This window comes from Hypanus sabinus, chromosome 13, assembly GCF_030144855.1.
Source record: "Hypanus sabinus isolate sHypSab1 chromosome 13, sHypSab1.hap1, whole genome shotgun sequence".
Taxonomy (NCBI): domain Eukaryota; kingdom Metazoa; phylum Chordata; class Chondrichthyes; order Myliobatiformes; family Dasyatidae; genus Hypanus; species Hypanus sabinus.
The window spans coordinates 56,196,370-56,218,817 of NC_082718.1; the positions used below are offsets into that span (position 1 = coordinate 56,196,370).

Sequence of the window (22,448 nt, forward strand, 5' to 3'; positions counted from 1 at the left end):
TCACCCCACAGTTTTTGTACCCTTCTCACATTTTCCACATTTTTACAGTCCACCCTGCTCTATCTGCTTCATGCTGCAGCTGATTACCGTCAGACAGTCCTTGACTGTTTACCCTCTTTACTCACCCTACACAATCTGCTGGAGCCCTCAAACTTCCATCTTCCTTTCAGGACCACCTAAGTCACACCCTACCTTCTCCATTTCACTTTCACTTGAGCTCCACTCTGTCAAGTCCACTCTCTTATCAAGGGTACCAGCTCATCACACAACACTTCTATAGTTGTGCCGTGGAGAGCATTCTGACAGGCTGTATCACTGTCTGGTACAGAGGGGCTACTGCACATGAGCGAAAGAAGCTGCAGAAGGTTGTAAATCTAGTCAGCTCCATCTTGGGCACTAGCCCACGAAGTACCCAGAGTGTCTTTAGGGAGCGGTGTCTCAGAAAGGCAGCATCCATTATTAAGGACCTCCAGCACCCAGGGCATGCCCTTTTCTCACTGTTACCATCAGGTAGGAGGTACAGAAGCCTGAAGGCACACTCTCAGCAATTCAGGAACATCTTCTTCCCCTCTGCCATCTGATTCCTAAATGGACTTTGAAGCTTTGGACACTATCTCACTTTTGTTAATATACAGTATTTCTGTTTTTGCGCATTTTTAAAAATCTATACAATATACGTAATTGATTTACTTGTTTATTTATTATCATGTTTTATTTTATATATTTTTTCTCTCTCTGCTAGAATATATATTGCATATAGATAAGTTAACAAATTTCATGTCACATGCCGGTGATAATAAACCTGATTCTGATTCTCGCCATGATACACTTCTCATCACTTTGTGCCCAATTACTTCTACACATTTATTGCTTAGTTAACCCCTCTTTCTGTTCCCAAAGACCATAAGACATAGGAGCAGAATTGGACCACTTGCCCCATCGAGTCTGCTCTGCCATTTAATCATAGCTGACTTATTTTCCCTGTCAAATCCATTTCCCTGCCTTCTCCCCGTAACCATTACTAATCAAGAACCTTTCAACCTCCACTTTAAATATACCCACTGACTTGGCCTCCACAGCTGCCTGTAGCAATGAATTCCACAGACTTATCTCCATCTAGCCCTCCCTGCTCCAGGTTCACTCTACATCATCTGTCAGAGCTATACCCTCATTTCTCCTTTAAGGTCAGCAGCCAAATTGCCACTGTGTGGGGAGTTTTGTTTCATATTGGACTCTGTAACCACATATAACATTTCAGAAAAAATATTAATTATTTTTGGAGTGACGGAAGAAGCAAAGAACCAATATGTTCCAATTGCTCTTACAAGACATAGTCTCTGTCATTTTTGACAGGGTTTTCACTTCAATGGTTCCCACTCAATGCTCACTACCATTCAGAGCAACTACATGTTCCAGCAACTTAATTCAGGACTAGTATGTTGTCATTCTCTTTGGCTGCCTTTCAATTTTAAAAGAAATGCTTAAATCCCAGGAATTGCTCATGGCTCACTAGTTTATAAAAGTATTACAAACTGGTTAGCTTCTTTTCTTCAGATACTCAGCGAAGTTGTTTCAACATATAATCATTTAATAATTTGTTAACCTTGGTTAATGAGAGGCCAATAAACTTGGGTGACCATTCAGTACTTTACACCAGCTCAATAATACAAAGGTGTAAGCAGCCAATCATGTGCCAGCAACTCAATGCATTAAAGCATGCACACATAGTTACCAGGTCCGGCTGTTGCTTTGTCCAAACATCAGAATGGGAAAGAAATGTGATCTAAGCAACTTGGACCATGGCATGGCAAATCACACAAAATGCTGGAGGAGTTCAGCAGATCAGGCAGCATCTAGGGAAATGAATAACAGTTGATTCCTTCTCGTTCTGACTTCTCATCTTTTTGTCCCCAGTCCTGAAGAAGGGTCTCAGCCCGAAATGTCGACTGTTTATTCATTTCCAGAGATTCCTCCAGCATTTTGAATATTTTGCTTTGGATTTCTAACATCTGCAGATTTTCTCATGTTTGTGATTGACCATAGAGTGATAGCTGGTCCAGACAGGGTTTCATTTATTTTTTTGAATATCAGAAACTGCTAATCTCCTGGGATTTTTCCACAAACCAGTCTCTAGAGTTTACACAGAATGCTGTGAAAAGCAGACAAAAACTTCAGGCGAGCAGCAGTTCCGTGGACGAAAACACCTCGTTTATGAGAAAGGTCACACTGATTCAAGCTGACAGGAGTAATTCAAATAACTACACATCCAACATCAGTGTGCTGAAGAATATTTCTGAATGCACAGCATGTCGAACCTTGAAGTGGATGGGCTACGTCAGAAGACCACAAAGTGGAAATCCAAAGCAACACACACAAAAATGCTGCAGGAACACAGCAGGTCAGGCAGCATCCATGGAAAGAGTTGATGTTTCGGACTGAGACAATCTTCAGAGCAAACACTGCTGGACCTAATAAGGTGGCCAGAGAGTGTATTTTTCATGTTTCTGTTTTCCTTCCGAGCAATGGCTGTGTACTCTTAACTTCCTTTCATATAGTTAGTTATCTTCAGACAATATGATGGGGTCAGGGCAAAGAGATGAGGAACTGAACAGCCTGTACCAGGACAGATAGCATCACCTAGATGGACTGACTAACTGGAAGGGATTGATAAACTGAGATGCACATCATCATTTATTTTAATTGAAACATTTCTGGCAATTTTACATTACTTCTTACTTTTTTCCTTGATGTGTGTTTTCTGCGTTCTGATTTCTCATTACTACCTCGCTGTACTGACCTGTTGGATAGCATGCATTCAAAACTTCTTTACTTCATCTCAGGCCACGTGACAATAATAGACCAATGTCAATATCATTCTGAAAGAGTAAACTTGACTCCTTGGAGGTAGAAGGACACGGTGTGCTGCATGCCAAAATGTCATCTAAACAACAGACACAAAATGCTGAAGGAAATCAGCAAGTCAGGCAGCACCTATGGAAATGAATTAACAGTCAGCATTTTGGGCTGAGACCCTTCTTCAGGACTGAAATGGAAGGGGCAAGACAGCTGAATAACAAGGTGGTGGGGGATAGGAGGCTAGCAGGATGTTGACTGGAGATAAACAACAGGTTCCCATCTCATTGTGTGACTTTGCCCTGCTGATATGGGCAGGGAATTGGTTAATAACTGGGAGACTGACATGGAGATAGTAAGTGTTTATTTAAACTGTTAGAACATGACCAGTGATTACTCCCAAGTATCTGTATATGGTCTCAGCTTTCCACAGTGTTTATTACAGACGAAGTAAGAGTTTGGATTTTTACAAAGCAGAATAGCTCTGCTCAAAGATGACAGCATTATTCACCATGCATTTGATGGCTTTCCCACTCCAAGTTCAGAAGATTTGGTGGTTGTGACCTTGCAGGCTGCTGTTTGTCAGCTATTTCCCAGCTACCCCTTGGATGAAACCAATGAGGCTGTGGCAACTGCCAGCACTAGTGAATCAATCCAAAGCAAAAAGCGCACCAGGAACGGCATTTCCATTCACGGAGAGCAATGATCAGAATAGAGAAAGATATTAAATAATCTGCATTGAGTTTAGTTAGATTGTTGATGTTTCTAATCCTTTACCTACTTTTTACTTAAAATAATAGTTTTTGAATGGTTTCACTTCAAAAGATATTCAGAAATATTTAAAGCCTTTGACAACTTGCTAATCTGTTTGGCTTCAATTAATGTTTTTTTTTCCCCTAGTGTTTTCATAGCTGGTGATCCAAAAGGTTGCAAGTGATGGCTGGTTCAAGCCTTCATCACAACAAAGGGTTTGGATACTTTAGTCAAAACAGAGTGACAAGCTTTAATTGAGTTCATGGACAAAGTTAAACCATGGTCCAGCAGAAGAGCTGAGAAAGCTGAGGGCTGAATGGCCTCCTTTCAGAGAGTTGTCAAAGTAAACGTATTATCAAAGTACATTTATGTCACCATACACTACCTTGAGATTCATTTTCTTGCAGGCATTTACAGCAAAATAAAGTAAATAACTGAATTTATGAAAAACTATACACAAACAGGTGGTCTTAAACAAAGATTGGCAAATAACCAATGTGCAAAAGACAGTTTTAAACACTGTCCATCATAAACAGAATGTACCAGTGAGAAATTACTCAAAGCAAATTTCTACAATAAAGAAACTCACAATCAAATCTAATTTAATATTTGGTACTTATGTTTGAATCCTAAAACCTGTAAGGAAATAGTTGTATTTGATAACAAATACAACTATTTCCAGTAAGCAACAGTTACCAGCAAGTTGCAGTTTTTTCTCAACAAGTTGCTGAGTCAATAGTTGCAACCTGGCACTTGATCAAAGTTCCAAAACAAATTTGATGGACAAGAGGAAACAAAGAAGAGAGAAATTGAGGGAATACACTAAAATAGGACAAATAAGAGTTGTGACTCCACTGATTGTAGCTAATACCGGTGCATACTTAGAGTTATTAATGACATCTGCCTAAAAGAGGCTCAAAATTGGGCATTAAATTTACCAGGTTATTAGAGCTACAGAAAAGGTAGTGAAGATGACAGAAAGGGGAAAGGCGGTGTTATGTTTTGTAACTCCAGAAACTGAAAGAAAAACACTGGAGCATGGGACGTGTGTACTTAATTTTTTTAAATCTAGTGAAGGCACTCACATATGATGTGGTGGTGTTACGACGTATGCCATTCACATACTTTTACATATAACCTATAATGAATCATGCAAAGAAACAAAGAATTCTTACTGAAACAATATTTTACTCAAATAATACCTAAGTGTTAAATTCACAAAAAGTAGTGATTGTGTTTGATGATGAAATCACTTCAATGATAATGTACCATTCTTTTTTTTTTTATTACGAACTCCATGGAGCATGTGGAGATCTTCCAACCACCAGGCATTCTTTCTTTCTTTCTTTCTTTCTTTTTTTTTTTCTATGGGGCAGTTAGGGGGGAGGGGTTAAGGGGAGGGGGTATGGGTTATATACATTGTTTTTTCATACTTTGTAATCATTTAAAAATGCAATAAAAAATTATAAAAAAAAAAAAAAAAGATAATGTACCATTCTTGAAGTAAGCAGTGATGAAAGGTTGTGTTTCGGTCATCTAGAAGCAGCTTTGAAATAGTAAGCTATATAAACAAAGAGATCTGACAAACAATAACAGCAGAACAAGCCCCTTTCTTCCTTCCCACCCACCCACACACATATACAGTCTCTAACACAAGAGCAGGCGTCCTTCATCTTCAGAGGACTCATGGAGTCACACCACCAACATTTAAAAAAACCCTGACTCTGAAAATGGTCACTGGATAAAAAGTAAATGATGAGATGTTACTTAGTTTAGCTTTCTGTCCTCTGGAATTTAGAAGACTAAAGTGTGATTTGATCAAAATTTTCAAAATGTTAAGGAAAACTGAAAGGGTAAATAGAGAGAAAATATTTCTTCAAATTGGTGTCTTGGAGTGGGGGTATGTATAGATCAAAAATTTGAAACAAAACTTTTAGAAGTGAAGTTAAGACCTGGGTACTCATCATCAAGGAAGTAATTTTTGGTCAAAATTGAATTTTAACTCTGAGATTGATAAATCCTTGATTCCCCAGGGAAAGGGACAAAAACAGGAAGACAGAGTCATGAATCTCCCATGATCTCAGTGAAGGGGGAAGAGCTCACTAGGAGGCAAGTAGTTCACCCGGTTGCTATGAACCTGATCTCCTCTCGAAATCCTTTGTATGGGTAACTACTAAGAACGGAAGGTGCCAGTTATAAAAGGACTTAATGGTGAATGCAGATTATGCTGCATTTTATGTACGTTTGGGCTGGCAGAGCTGTAAGAGGACAAGGTCAGGGTGAGAGAATTATTTGAACTTCATGGCTGAAGTTTAAATTAGTAATGATGCTCTCACACGGTGTGACCATTAGGTAGAGTATGTGTCAATGGCTGTGGAATTGAGTGGTACCTTCTAGGTTGCAGTGACCCCTCCAAACAAGAGGTGATGTGGTGGTGCAGTAGTTAACCCCTCCTGCGTTACAGCTCCAGCAGCTCAGGTTCAGTCCCGACTTCACATTCAGCCTGCATTCTTCCTGCAGCCCTATGGGTTTCCCCAGGGTGCTTCACTTTCCTCCCACATCCCATCATGACACTGGGAGGTTTATTGACTCTTAACAAAAGTAAAAGGCAAAAGGATCAAAAGGGAATTGATGACTGTGAGAGAGACAAGGTTGCAATGGTAAAGGGAAGAGGTGTAGGCCTGATGGGACCAGCTCAGCTGGCAGACAATATGAACAAGTATGGCTTCCTTTTCTGCCTTTTTGCATATGTAAGTGTAAGAGTGGATTATAGATATTCACATCATCACACTTCCTCAAACATGGGTTGGACAAATAGTCTTCTCAGTAGGTCTAGTGTTTTCCCTACACATTTAAAGCCAGTTTCAAGTGTAACTGGAAGGCCTGAAATGAACATTTCCTCTATTATCTGGGTGTGAGGGCCTTATCTGGATATTCTACAGAGCCAATGCTAATTACAGATCTTTCACTGAGTGCACGGGAAGTTCATCCCTCTCTAGAAAAAACTATGGCATGTTTTAGGGAACAGATTAAAAAGAGACACAAAAATACAACTGCAGATGCTGTGGATCTCTTTTCTCATGGATGCTGCCTGACCTGCTGAGTTCTTGCAACGTTGTGTACAGATTAAAAAGGCAGTTAGTCTACAACCGGCTATACATTACAAGAATGCTGGCCCTGATAAAGGGCCCCTGGGAATTGCAGAAGTCCTTTCCTAAACTTTATGTTAAGATCCATTTCACTGCACTGAACACAAAACCTGGCATGAAACTTCTCAGCGGTGTTGCAGTACTGTTGGAATTACTCTTTTTAATGATTAAACCACATTTACAGTTCTTTATTTCAGAGATACATGTAACATCAGTCAAACAATAACCACTCTGCCCGTTCAAATGGGCGTTGGGGTTTTCCACTGTATTACCCGCAGAAGACCAGAGAGTGGACCTTGCCAATCGGGAACAATAACATAGAATACTAGCAGGAAAGTAATAGAGGAATACAGGTCCTAATGTGGGCAAATGGGATTACCATAGACAGGCATCATGGACACATGGGTGGGCTGTTTCTGTGTTGTATGTCTCTATGTTGTATTCTGTTGTCTCATTACAGGAAGGTTAAGAGTGCTCTGAAAGTCATTTCAAGTCAAGTCAAGCCAACTTTTATTGTCATTTCGACCATAACTGCTGGTACAGTGCATAGTAAAAATGAGACAACATTGTTCAGGACCATGGTGTTACATGACACAGTACAAAAACTAGACTGAACTACGTAGTAAAAAAAAACAGGGAGAAAGCTACACTAGACTACAGACCTACACTGGACTGCATAAGGTGCACAATAACAGTGCAGGCATTACAGTAAATAATAAACAGGACAGTAGGGCAAGGTGTCAGTCCAGGCTTCGGGTATTGAGGAGTCTGATAGCTTGGGGGAAGAAACTGTTATATAGTCTGGTCGTGAGAGCCCGAATGCTTCGGAGCCTTTTCCCAGATGGCAGGAGGGAGAAGAGTTTGTATGAGGGGTGCATGGGGTTCTTCATAATGCTGTTTCCTTTGCGGATGCAGCGTGTAGTGTAAATGACGGTGATGGCGGGAAGAGAGACCCCGATGATCTTCTCAGCTGACCTCACTATCCGCTGCAAAGTTTTGCGATCTGAGATGATGCAATTTCCGAACCAGGCAGTAATGCAGCTGCTCAGGATGCTCTCAATACAACCCCTGTAGAATGTGATGAGGATGGGGGGGGGGGGAGGTGGGAGATGGACTTTCCTTAGCCTTCGCAGAAAGTAGAGATGCTGCTGGGCTTTCTTTGCTATGGAGCTGGTGTTGAGGGATCAGGTGAGATTCTCTGTCAGTTGAACACCAAGAAATTTGGTGCTCCTTACGATCTCTACCGAGGAGCCGTCAATGTTCAGCGGGGAGTGGTCACTCCGTGCACTCCTGAAGTCAACAACCATCTCTTTTGTTTTGTTCACATTCAGAGACAGGTTGTTGGCTCTGCACCAGTCCGTTAGTCACTGCACCTCCTCTCTGTAAGCTGACTTGTTGTTCTTGCTGATGAGACCCACCATGGTCGTGTCATCGGCGAACTTGATGATATGGTTCGAGCTGTATGTTGCAGCACAGTCATGGGTCAGCAGAGTGAACAGCAGTGGACTGAGCACACAGGCCTGGGGGCCCCCGTGCTCAGTGTGATGGTGTTGGAGATGCTGCTCCCGATCCGTACTGACTGGGATCTCCCAGTCAGGAAGTCTAGGATCCAGTTGCAGAGGGAGGTGTTCAGACCCAGTAGGCTCAGCTTTCCAATCAGTTTCTGAGGGATGATTGTGTTGAATGCTGAACTGAAGTCTATGAACAGCGTCCAAACGTATGTGTCTTTTTTGTCCAGGTGGGCTAGGGCCAGGTGGAAGGTGGTGGCAATGGTATCATTTGTTGAGCAGTTGGGACAGTACGCAAACTGCAGGGGGTCCAGTGAGGGGGGTAGCAGGGTCTTGATATGCCTTATGACGAGCCTCTCGAAACACTTCATGATGATGGATGTGAGTGCAACGGGACGGTAGTCATTTAGGCAGGACACTGAAGACTTCTTCGGCGCAGGGACGATGGTGGCGGCCTTGAAGCATGTTGGAACGATGTCGCTGTTCAGGGAGATGTTGAAGATGTCAGTGAGAACATCTACTAGCTGGTCTGCACATCCTCTGAGCACTCTACCAGGGATGTTGTGTGGACCAACAGCCTTCTGTGGGTTGACCCTGCACAGGGTTCTTATCACATTGGCCATGGAGAGACACAGCACCTGGTCATTCATAGGAGGGATGGACTTCCTCACCGCTACGTCATTTTCCACCTCAAACCGGGCGTAGAATTTATTCAGCGCATCTGGGAGGGAGGCATCACCTGCACAGTCAGGTGATGTCCTGGATGCCCTTCCACAGCCGCGCGGATGCAGCAGAGGTTTACCAGAATGATGCCTGGATTAGGGAGGATAAACTATAAGCAGGAGTTGAGCAAAGTTCATCTGTTTTCTCTGGAAGTATGAAAGGCATAGATAGGGGAGATGGTCAGAATCTTTTCCCCAGGGTAGAAATGTGAAGCTCAAGAGGATGTGCATTTCAGTACATCATCCCATCCAAACTCATTATCGAGCTTCAAGAACTGGGCCTCTGTTCCTCTCTCTGCAACAGGATGCTCAACCTCCTCACTGACAGACCTCAATCAGTGGTGATCGGTAACATCTCCTCCTTGCCGACCAGCAAGGCCGCAGGCTCAGGCCCCTGCTTGACTCTATACACATAACTATTTCATGTCACATAAATGGCATTAAACATTTGCTGATGATACCACACTTGTTGGACCAGCGGTGGTGATGGCATACAGGAATGAGATATGATACCTGGTTGAGTCATGTCATAACCTCTCACTCAACATCAGCAAAACTAAAAAGCTAATTATTGATTTCAGGAAGGAAATAAGAGGGTATGAGCTCCCGTCTGCAGTGGGGGGAAATTGACAGAGATGAGAGACAACAGCTTTAAATTCCAGGGTGTTAACATAGCAGACGACCTGGCATTGGACAGCACATAGGTTAGGTTAAGGAGATTCAGCTTGTCACTAAACACTAACAACCTCTACATTTATACTGTTGAGAGTATTTTGACTGGTTGCATCATGGTCTGTCCAGAAACACAAGGAGCCGCAGAGCGTAGTAAACTCAGGCCAATACATCAGGGGCACATCCCTCCCAACCATCAGTAGTACCTACCGAAGGAACTGCCGTCCAGCATCCCAACTACCGTCGGGAGGGCAACATCCAGCTTGGAAGGTGCCCATCATCCAGGCTACGCCATCTTCTTGGAGCTACCATTGGACAGGATTTACAGAAGCTAGAAGTCCCACACCTCCAATTTTTCATGAACCAACCTACACAACCCTTATCACTGTGACCACTTTGATCACTTTGCACTAAAATGGACATCATGTGTGTTCTTTAAATTCCAGTTGTGTTTTCTCTTGTAAAAGTGAGATATAATTTACTATTTTTATATGAATGCCAAGTCTGAAGCTATGTGCCTTTGATGCTGCTGGAAGGTTTTCATTGCACCTGTGTATACCTGTACTTGTACATATGACAAACAACATGACTTTTGATTCAAGATGAGAAGAGGAAAGTTTAAGGAGATGTGCTGGTTGCGTTTTTATTAACACAAGAAGTGGTGGGGGCCTGGGACATGGTGCCAGAGTAGGGGTGTGTAGTGGAAAGCAGATGCAACAGTGACATTTAAGAGACTGTTAGAAAGCAGGGAAGGGTAGGAGACAGGGTACAGGTCATGCATTGATGGAAAAGAATTGGGTATCATGTACAAGGTGGGCTGGAGGGCTGGTTCCTGCACCGTACTGTTCTGTGTTCTCTAATTCTTGTGCTTTATCTGAAATGCTGTTTTCCTGAAACCTTGTGTGCAAATTAGCTGACACAATTCCCAAAGTCACTCTTAAAAATTGGCACCAAGACATTATATAATCTACAGAGGTCACAAAAAATATTATATAAATGCAAGTTTCTTTTGGATAGCTATAGAAACCAAGAACATTACGGATGCAGATGAGCAAATACACTGGAATGTTACAAATGTTCCAAGTGCTTATAAAATAAAAGAACTGAAACACAATAAGATGGTTGTATAGAGATACATGGAATACCTCCTTATTTAGTGAAAAAGTCCACTTCTACTGGAATAAATTCTGCTCGAGTATCTGGCTGACAGAGAGAGCCAGCCAGAGATGTTGCCTAATGACTCGACATGACATGAAAATATTTACTCATGAGTCTGGCATACACACTTAGTTTTACTTTAGACTTTTTTTCCACTATTATCCTTGGCAATATCTAGACGGCTATTCAAATTTAATGCCAGAATTTAGCCTTAAATTATGATTCAATAAACAATTCTGTGTATTATTTATAATTTGTCAAATTATGCACTTCTGATCATTAGTGTGTAACATTGTTTTCCAAAATAAGTTTCAGATCTATAAATAGTGTTGCAGCCACTTTTAGTAATTCAGTCATTGGTTTCACTCATTTATGTTAGAAAGAATTTTTGTTGTTTGTCTTGGAGGCTAATTTTTTAAGAGAAACAATGTACCATTTGGTGTTGCTCAAGGAAGCTGTCTTGGTCCCCTATTCTTCTCCTTATAAGTGCTCCACTTAGCAGACACCGTTTGGGAGCATAAACTTGATTTCAACAGTTCTGCAGTTGTCACGCAGTTGTACATCTCAGTTGAGCCTGGGAATAACACCCTACTTCTCTGATTTCCAGTATGACTGCAATAAACAACTTGATGAGCAATAATTTCCTTAAACTAAATGAAGATAAAACTGAAACACCTTTGGTTGGTCCTAAAGCCAAAATATATAAATTTATTGATAAATTATTGTAAAATCAGAAGCAACTATCTTGAGTGTTTATCCTTGATTCAGCATTAAGTTTTAAATCCTACATAAAAGTGACCAGAGCAACATTTCTTCACTTAAGAAATATTTCAACAGTACGTCTGTTTCTGTCATGTAATGATGCTGAGAAACTAATTCAAGCCTTTATATTGAGTAGACTAGATAACCACAATGCGCTTTATACTGGCCTTCCGAAGCAATGTATTGACAAACTTCAACTCATTCAGAATGTTACTGCCAGACTGATGAGGAAGTATATCACTCTTGTCCTAGCTACTCTGAATTAGCTTCCTGTATCTTTTAGAATTGATTTTAAAGCTCTCAATAGTCTGGGACCAGAGAATATCACAGAATCGCTCTTGTTTTATAACCCTGCTCAAGCTCTAGGTCTTCTTCACCTGTCTCTTACATTTAAAGGTCAAATGGTAATTGGCTGGTCAGCTTATTTTGAACTACTCCTGAACTGTGAGATTCAATACCCAAAACTATCATGGATGCAGAGGAAGTTTTAAAATTTTGAAAAGTTAGTTCTAAACCTATTTGTTTAACGTTGATTTTAACTAACATCTTTTTACTTTTCATTTTCACATTTGCATTTTATCCCATTATAAAGCACTTAGGACTACATTGCCTGCATGAAAAGTGCTCTATAAATAAATTATTATTATTATTATTATTATTGGCCGTTAAGATACTAATATAGGCTAATTTTATACAAAATACTTAACGAAACTCAAAGCAGTTTGTGGGCTCCGCACCTGCACCAGACTCTGCTTTTGTAGTTTAGGTCAGCAATAAGTGCTCAAAGTGGTTGAAGTTTGCATGGATGGACTGTGTGCGCGCAAAGGATGAGATAACTGGCCCAATGATAGTTTCTTTCGCTCATTCATTACTTAATGATGAGGGCCACAATCAGCCACATCTGGTTTCTAAATTAGTTTCATATGCTGATTACCAAAAACTGAATGTCAATTCAAAACAAGTAGTAAATTTCATGCAATAGATTTCACACATGGGAGGGAGATGTCATTAGGATTGATTTCACTGTCCAATAATCAGTGATCAGTTAATAGCCAGTGCCACAATATCCCAATGGTAATCTAGTAAATTGTATTTCATGATGCAATATCTTCACTATTGCCTTAATCAATTACCTTCTTCTACCACACATCATTTCTGTTCAGAGCGCAGGAAAAAGTGGTTTTGCGACAAATCTGTTTACAATTGCGATCACCTTTGCACCGTGCACAACAAGCATGATTTTCTGGTTGCCAGCCATTTTAATTCCAGTCCCCATTCACATTCCAATATGCCCATAAAACCCCAAGGCATCAGAGCAGAATTAGCCCATTTGGCCCATCGAGTCTGCTCCACCATTTCATCATGGCAGATCCATTTTCCCTCAGCCTCAATCTCCTGCCGTCTCCCCATATCCCTTCATGCCTTGACTAATCAAAAATCTATCAACTTCTGCCTTAAATATACCCAGTGACTTGGCCTCCACAGCAGTCTGTGGCAATGAATTAGACAGATTCATAACCCTCCTCATCTCTGTTCCACATGGAAGTCCTTCTGGTCTTAGACACCCCTACCACTAGAAATATTCTCTCCACATTCACTCTATCGAAGCCTTTGAATATTCAACATTCTTCTGACTTCCAATGGTTATAAGCCCAGTGGCATCAAATGCTTCTCATATGATAGGCCTTTCAATCTGAGAATAATTTTCATGAACCTCCTTTCAACTCTTTCCAATGACAGCACATCCGTTCTTAGAAAAGGGGCCCAAAACTGCTCACAAAAGTGAGGCCTCACCAGTGCCTTAAATAGCCTCAGCATTTCATCCTTGTTTTAATATTCTAGTCCTCTTGAAATGAATGCTAACATTGCAGAACCAATTCAATGTGTAAATTAACCTTTAGGGAATTCTGCATGTGGACTCCCAAATTCCTTTGCACCTCCGATTCTTGAATTTTCTCTCCATTTAAAAAAAACTTCTTTTATTTCTTCTAGCAAAGTGCATGACCATACACTTACCAACTCTGTATTTCATCAGCCACTTCTTTGCCCATTCTTCTAATCTGCCCAAGTCCTTCTATAACCTCTCTGCTTTCTCACACTACCAGCCCCTCCACCTGTCTTTATAATGAACCACGAAGTTGGCCACAAAGCCATCAATTCTGTCATCCAAATCATTTAAATATAACTTAAAAAGAATCAGTTGCAACATAATTCCCTTTACTCTACTGTAATCCTGAAACATTAGTTTAGCTTCTCCTTCTCAAATTGCAGGGTAAATTCCTTTCCATAGAAGCTGCCTGACCAGCTGATGTCATCCAGCATTGTTTACAATAAATTGGTACAGTGGTACAAAACTCCAGACACCCAGATTTAATCCTGTTCTCTGTCACTGCCCTCAGCACCTAGGCCATGCTCTGTTCTTGCAACTACCTTTGGACAGGAGGTACAGGTCCCACACCACTGGGTTCAGGAACAGTTATTACCTTACAATCATCAGACTGTTAAATCAGTGTGGACAATTTCACTCACCTCAGCTCTGAACTGATTTCACAACCTATTGACTCATTTTCAAAGACTCTACAACTTGTGTTCTCAGTATCATTTTTGTTGCGCAATTTGTCTTCTTTTGCACATTAATTATTTGTTAGTCTTTGTTTATGTATATTTTTTCATAAAGAAATAAAATAGAATTTATTTTTCTGTCAATACCTGCAAAAAACTGAATCTCAGGGTAGTATAGCATGACATATTTTGATAATAAATTCACTTTGACTTTTGAACGGGCACAGTTAAAGTACAATGGCACAGTGACAGAAAAACACAGCCTAAATCATATTCTTGCTTCAAACTAGCAGCTTAGTACTCATATTTTCAGATTAACAAGACAAAGGAGCAGAATTAAGGCACTTGGCCTATCAATTTCTGCTCTACCATTCCACCATGGCTGAGTGCTTATCCCTCTCAAACCCATTCTCCAGCCTTTCATCGTAATAGAAACATAGAAACCTAGGGCACAATACAGGCCCTTTGGCCCACAAAGCTGTGCCGAACATTTCCTTACCTTAGAAATTACCTAGGGTTACTTGTAGCCCTCTATTTTTCTGAGCTCCATGCACCTGTCCAGGAGTCTCTTAAAAGACATTGTATCTGCCTCAACCACCATTGCCGGCAGCCCATTCCACACACTCACCACTCCTTACCACTGATATCTCTTCTGTACGTACTTCCAAGCACCTTAAAACTGTGCCCTCTCGTGCTAGCCATTTCAGCCCTGGAAAAAAGCCTCTGACTACCTAAACGATCAATGCTTCTCATCATCTTATACACCTCTATTGATGATCAAAAATCTATCCGCTTTAAATATACACAATAACTTGGCCTTTACAGCCATCTGTGGCAACAAATTCACCACTCTCTGATTAAATAAGTTCTTCCTCATCTCTATATTCTGGGGTATGGCACCTGCTCTGAGTTTCTCCCACTATAGGAAACATCCTCTCCGGTCCCAGTCCATCTTGTGCTTTAATATTCTATAGGTTTTAATGAGTCACCCCAACCACCACATTCTTTTAAATGCCCGAACTCCAGTAGGTACGGGCCAAAACGATCAAATGCTCCTCATTCATTAACCCCTTCATTCCCTAGATCATTCTCACAAGCCTCCTCTGGACTCTCTCCAACATCAACACATGCTTTCTCAGGTAAGAGACCCAAATCTGCTCATAATATTCCAAGTGCGGTTCGACCAATGTATTATAAATACTCAGCATTGCATCCTTGCTTTTATATTCTAGGCCTCTCATATTAATGCTAACATTGCATTTGCCTTTCTTACTGCTGACTCACCCTGTAAAATTTAGGACAAAGAGAATGGGGATTGGGAGGCTGTCTTGCTCATGAGGGTCACTTTTAGTAGATCATTATATAGGACAAAGAGGATGAAGAAGAATGGATTGGGAGGCTGTCTTGCTCATGAGGGGCACTTCTAGCAGCAGAAGGAGAATAGGAAAGCAGTGTGCTATAGGTTATAGATGGTGAAGGAGCATTTTGGAGAGTGAAGAATATTTCTCAATGAGTGATTATCAACAGAAGAGGTAAGAACAGAAGTAAGTGTTAAACAATTGTAGGGAATGGACAGTGAGGAACACCTATAGTATACATAAAAAAATAGGGAGAAATGAGATTATTGAAAAACTACATCAGGATTAACAATATTACTGATTCCCCAATACTTAATTTCACACAACTGTTTTTTTTCAAAAATATACTAAAGGCTGGAAATTCGACCTCCAAAAACACCTCCTCACTCACTCTGACATCAGTGTACTCAAAATAAGCTCTAGTTGTAGTCAAATGATCACATTTCAATTTGCTAAAAATAGAAAATTTTAAAAAATTAACAATGTAAGAAATCTAAGCCATACCTGTCTGAAACCATTCCCTCTGCGATTTCACAGACAAGTACAAAGAGTAGTATAAAAGTGAGGATCCACCGGAAACTGTGCCCTGGGAAGTGTAACCATGTGTTGTGGTGGATTTGAACCTTTGAACTTTGGCTTCCCCAACCTGAAATTCAAAATATAATTTTCCTTTAATAATTGCCAATAATGGAATACAATGTTAAAGACTAAAAGAAAATAATTGTGCATACTTATATTATTTGCAACCTGGGCAGCCTCTGCATCTTATCACAGACATTTCCTCTGATCTAGAGATAAAAGATGGCAGATGCTGGAATCTGGAGCAAAACTATAAACCACCAGAAAAACTTAGCAGGTCAAGCAGCATCTGTGAATGCAAAGGGACGACTGATGTTTTGGACTGATACCCAGCATGAGTGAAGAGGGAAGGTAGCTGGTATACAGAGGTGAGAGGGAGAGGTGAGACAGGGACTGGACAATGATCAGTGGAACCAGATGAGGGGGAGATTGAGCCAGGCAGAGAAGGGAGGGAAGTGTTGAGACAGAGACAGGTGGGTGATAGATGGAAACAGAAGCACATTTCAGGTAGATAGAGTGGGGAGGGGAGGGAGGAGGTAAAGTGAGAAGCTGGAAAGTGATAGGTGGAAATAGATAAGGGAAGAATGATGGGAAGATGGCACCGGATAGGGAGGGTGATAAATCTAGATGACAAAACAGAGGGTGGGGGAGAGGTGGCTGGTGGTGGACAGAGAAGAAGACATGTTTCCTGAAGGTCCTAGAGTAGAAAGCCTCATCTTAAGAACAGAAGAGGTGGAGACAGATGAACTGAGAGAAGGCAATAGCATCCTTACAGAGATAGGGTGGAAGAAGGTATAGTTGAGATAGCTGTGGGTGTTAATTGGTTTATAGTAGAAAATTGTGGACAGTCTGGCTCCCGAGATGGAGGCAGAGATACAAAGAAAATGGAGAGAAGTGTCAGAGCTAGTCCAGGTGAATTTGAGGGCAGAGTGGAAGTTGGTGGTGAAGATGATGCTCTGCTCAAATTTTCTTTGTTCACTCTACCCTTCTGCCCTGCAAATTCAAACACTTGTATCTTCAATGAATGGTTCTGAAGAAGGGGCCTTGACCCAAAACATCAGCTTTATCATTTTCCCTGCTGATACTGCCTGACCTGCTGAGTGCTTCCAACATTCTTTGCTTTAGTTTCAATCCATCAATGTTGCCCTTTGAAAACCAAACATACCTTTGTTCTATTCCTTCTGGGTGTGATTTTCATTTACCCATTTTGAAAATCATAACACAGATCCAATTGCTTACACTAACTGCAAATCCACATACAAGATGTGCAATGATATTAATCTAGCTGTTACCGTGACATCTTCCAATTAACAACAGATAAAGTGAAATGGAGCTTGAAACTCATGTTGATATAATTCATTTACTTTGGGCTAATTCTGAAGTATTTATCTCTTACATTGCATGGACTCACATTATTATTATTAATACACATAATTATTTTAATCATTTATGGCGTGTAGGTGCCCATGAGAACAAGATCATAAGATATAGGAGCAGAATTAAGACATTTGGCCCATCAAGTCTGCTCTGACATTCAACTACAGCTGATTTATTGTTTAATCCCATTCTCACACTTTCTCCCTTAATCCTTAACCCAATTCCATACAAGAACCTGATAATTCTTGCCATAAGTATAACAATGGCTTGCATGACACATTCCTCTGTGGCAATGATTTACCACCCTCTGGCAGAAGTAGCTTATCCTCATCTCAGTTTTAAACAGATGCCACTTTATTCTGAGGCTGTGCCCTTGGATTATGGACTCTCCCACTAATGCCAAGACACTCATCACATCCACTTTTCAGTATCCAGCAGATTTCAATGAGATCTTACCTCAAACTTCTGAACTCCAAGTGTCATCAAACACCGTTAGTACTCCTATTATCAAGTCTCCATCACCAGCAGAACAATGACAAAGATACACAGTGAATTCACCACTACTGTGGTTTCTCAACCAGCTTGCTCACCTCAGTAACATCATCCCACTTTGAGTTTCTTTCATCCATATTCATTCATAGGTCCATGAAAGACATCTGTGTGGCTAGGCATAGCTCAAATACCATCGATAAATTTGTTGATGATGCAACCATTGTTGGTAGAATCTTAGAAGAAGGTGAAAGGGCGTACAGGAATGAGATATACCAGCCAGATGAAAGAGCTGATTATAGAATTCAGGAAGGGCAAGGCAAGCAAACATGAACCAATCCTCACTGAGGGATCATAAATGAGGGAGTGAGCAATTTCAGGTCCCTGGGTGTCAACATCTCTGAGGATCTAACCTGGTCCCAACATATCAATGCATCTATAAAGAAGGCAGGACTGCAGCTATATGCATGGTCATGCACTTTGGTAGTAGAAATAAATGTTTGGACTATTTTCTAAATGGAGAGAAAATCCAGGAATCTGAGATGCAGAGAGACTTGGGAGTCCTTGTGCAGAGCACCCTGAAGGCTATCTTGCAGGTTGAGTCAGTGGTGAGGAAGGCAAATGCAATGTTAGCATTAATTTCAAGAGGTCTAGAATACAAGAGCAAGGATGTGATGCTGAGGCTTTATAAGGCACTGGTGAGGCCTCACCTTGAGTATAGTGTACAGTTTTGGGCTCCTTATCTTAGAAACGATGTGCTGGCATTGGAGAGGGTCCAGAAGAGGTTCACAAGGATGATTCCAGGAATGAAAGGGTTATTATACGAGGAACATTTAATGGCTCTGGGTCTGTACTCACTGGAATTCAGAAGGATGAGGGGAGATCTCAATGACCCCTTTGAATGTTGAAAGACCTCAACAGAGTGGATGTGAAAAGGATGGCCTAATTCTATTCCTATATCTTATGGTCTATATTCCATTAGGAGTTTGAAGAGATTCGGTTTGTCAACTAAAACACTCAAAAACTTCTATAGATGTACCATGGAGAGCATTCTGACAGGCTGCATCACTGACTGGTATGGGGGGAGGGGGTGCTACTGCACAGGGCTGAAAGAAGCTAAAGAAAGTTGTAAAATTAGTCAGCTGCACCTTAGGTATAAGCCTCTAGAGTATCCAAGACATCTTTGAGGAGTGAAGCCTCGAAGTCAATGTCTGTCATTAGGACCTCCATCACCTAGGGCGTGCCCTCTTCTCATTGTTACTGTCAGGAAGGAGGTACAGAAGCCTGAAGGCACACACTCAGTGACTCAGCAACAGCTTCTGCCATCCGATTCCTAAATGGACATTAAACCCACAAAAACTACCTCACTTTTAAAAAAATATATATTATTTCTGGGTTTGCGCTAGTTTTAATCTACACAATATACATATATACACATACTGTAATTGCTTTACTTTTTTTTCTATATTATTGTGTGTTGCATTGAACTGCTACTGCTAAGTTAACAAATTTCACATCACATGTCAGTGATAATAAGCCTGATTCTGGTTCTGAAATATGCATAAACTAGTGCAAACATCCTCTGAGACCTTCTGGATCTTGTCCAAACTACATATCAGTTGCAGGAGCAAGTCCAGCCATAACTTGGAGATAATGCTGACCTCAAGTTTATTTACACAAGATATTGTACTAAAACTCCCACAATCCAAATAACAGACTGCATCTCTGCAGGAAATTGCCTTCGCTGATCCAGTTGAGAGTGAATATGACAAGGCAGAATGAAGAGGTAAGCTTTATTTGTCACATGCACATCAGAACATGTAGTGAAATCTGTGAAACAGAACATCAAATCAAATCAGCATGAACTGTGCTGGGCAACCTGCAAGTGTTGCCATGCTTCCAGCATCAACTTGCATGCCCACAACTTACTAACCCTAACCGGACGTCTTTTCAGTGTGGGAGGAAACGGAAGCCAATGCGGTCATGGGGAGAACGTATACAGTAAATTCCTTACAGACTTCAAGAATCAGACCCTGATCTTACAGTGGATGCTGTAAAGCAACTGTGCTGCCATACAAAGTGCTTAAAGGAGAGTTTTATATTTACTTCATTAAAAGTGCCTGTCAGAAAGGAAACAAGAGCAATGCTCTCCACAACCAAACAGATCACATCCTGCTTTTGACTTCAGCATTGCTCTAGATGAAGGCAGCCAACGAAGTCTCTGTGGGGAAGGACTATAGTCCAGGGTCCTGCCATGACTAAACACTGTGTAACAGCCTCTTTAATGTTTTACAGGGGTATTGTTTAAGAAAGAAGCTTTCATGATATGAACGCACTGTAAGGGAATGTATTGGTATGATGGACATCGACAATGACATGTCTTGGTTGCATTTTCTATATTTATTATGAATCACCACATCACCAGCATGAGCCAACCCACCAAAGACATATTGTATATCAGAAAGGTGCCAGAAAAGGGGCAGTAACACCATGAAAGATCCCATACACTCTGCTCATGGACTGTCCATCTAACTCCCATCAGGGAGGAGGCTACATAGTATTCACACTAGGACCACCAGACACAAAAATAGTTACCTTCCCCAGACAGTAAGACAGATCCACACCTCCACCTGCTATACCACCCCTCCAAACCCCCAACCACCTCTGCTCTATCATTTCCTGTCCCCTTACGTACAGACATTCCTATGCCTAGTGTCACTTTTGGATGTACAATGGATATATGTATATGAACCATCATATGTATTTATATTTATTGTGTTTTTTAATTATTGTGTTCCTTTTCTTAGTTTTTTGTGCTGCATTGGATCTGAAGTAACACACCATTACAGCACAATACAAGCCACTTAGCCCAGAATGTTGTGCCAACCTTCTAACCAACTCAAAGATCAATCTATCTCTACCCTCCTACATAGCTCTCTATTTTTCCATCATCGATGCAACTAAGAATTTCTTAAATGCCCCTAATGTATCTGCCTTTGCCTTCCCCAGCAGGATGTTCCACACTCACTGTCCACATAAGAAACTTACTGCTGACATATCCCAGCCCTCATACTTTCCTCGAAACGCTTTCAACTTCTGCACCCTTGTATTAGCCATTTCTACTCTATCTACGTCTCTTATCATCTTGTCACCTCTATAGAATCACTTCTCATCCTCCTTTGCTCCAAAGAGAAAAGCTCCAGCTCATTCAACTTGTACTGATAAGACACTAATTATTTCATTCTCCATTACACTTGTGCACTAGAAATTTTAGGGGAAACTTGAGGGGAACTCTCTGAGATTACAGAGACATTTGGTTGTGGAGTTTAAGCACCAAATTTAAAAAGTCAGTGGAGCCTGTCGGAACATTTGGTGCAATTAAGATCACAGAGATAATTGTTTATGGAATTTAAGTGCCAAATTTAAAAAGCCAGCAGGGCCTTTCAGGATTTTCTGTGGAGATGGAGACTGTTTCGGTTAATAGGCACTTAGCAAGTGCCAAAGATAAGAAGTTAGGTTTAGGCAAGCTGGGCATTGTGTGAGTGGGACAGAGTTAGAGTGGGAATCAGAGACTTTGGCTTAAGAGGCTTCAACAAGGAAAGGCAGAAGCTAGCTTGTGGTTACTGTCAGGTTTCTTTATCTTCATCTATCAGTGCCTATGTAGTGAGCATGGATCTCAGCACAGAGGCATGCTCCTCATCCAACATCACTGATCTACCCGATTGCTTCATCCGGATGCAGCTCCAGACAAACCATGTTAGGGAACTTGATCTGGAACTGGATGACCACTGGCTTTTTCACTCCTAAATTGTTGGAAGCTGGTAGCGTCTGACTGTCAGAAGAGGGAAAGGAATAGGCAGAGCACCTGGGCGACCATTCTCCCCAATAACCACTTTGGATACTATTAAGGATACATTGGACGACCTACCAGGTAAAAGCTATAGCAACCAAATCTCTGTGTCTGAATCTGGCTCTGTGGCTCAGAAGGGAACTGGGGAGAAGAAGAGGGTGGTGGTGCTAGCAGATTCAATAGTTAGGGGAAAAGACAGAAGATTTTATGGATGTGCACGAGACTCCCAGATAGGTGCCAGAATCAGATTGGGAGGATGAGCAACCAAAAGTTGTGGTAAATTTTGGTGTCAATGACATAGGTAATAAAAGAGAGAAGGGAGAATATAGGGAGCTAGATAGGAAGCTGAAAAGCAGAACATCAAAGGTAATAATCTCTGGCTTGCTAACTGTGCCATGCACTAAAGAGTCTAAGAATCAGATGATTTAGCAGATGAATGGGTGGCTGATGAATTGATGTACGGGGTAGGCTTTCCAATTTGTGAATCATTGGGATTTCTTCTGGGAATGAATGGACTGTACAAAAGGGATGGATTGACCTGAACTTGAGGGGGACCAATATCCTTTTGAACAGGTTTTCTAGAGCTGTTACGGAGGGTTTAAACTAGTTTGGCATGGGATTAGGAACCAGAGTGATAGGTCAGGTGATGGGGAGCA

At 41.2% G+C, this 22,448-nt stretch overlaps 1 protein-coding gene across 1 annotated transcript in view; it reads right to left on the reverse strand.

Annotated features, from left to right (window-relative positions):
- The window catches only part of LOC132403882 (ATP-binding cassette sub-family C member 9-like), a 190,982-nt gene that overhangs the window by 143,704 nt on the left and 24,830 nt on the right, over nt 1-22,448 (reverse strand). Inside the window, exon 2 of the mRNA XM_059987658.1 lies at nt 16,002-16,143. Within this exon, the coding sequence (XP_059843641.1) occupies nt 16,002-16,143 (142 nt within the window). The remainder of the gene's footprint in view (nt 1-16,001; nt 16,144-22,448) is intronic.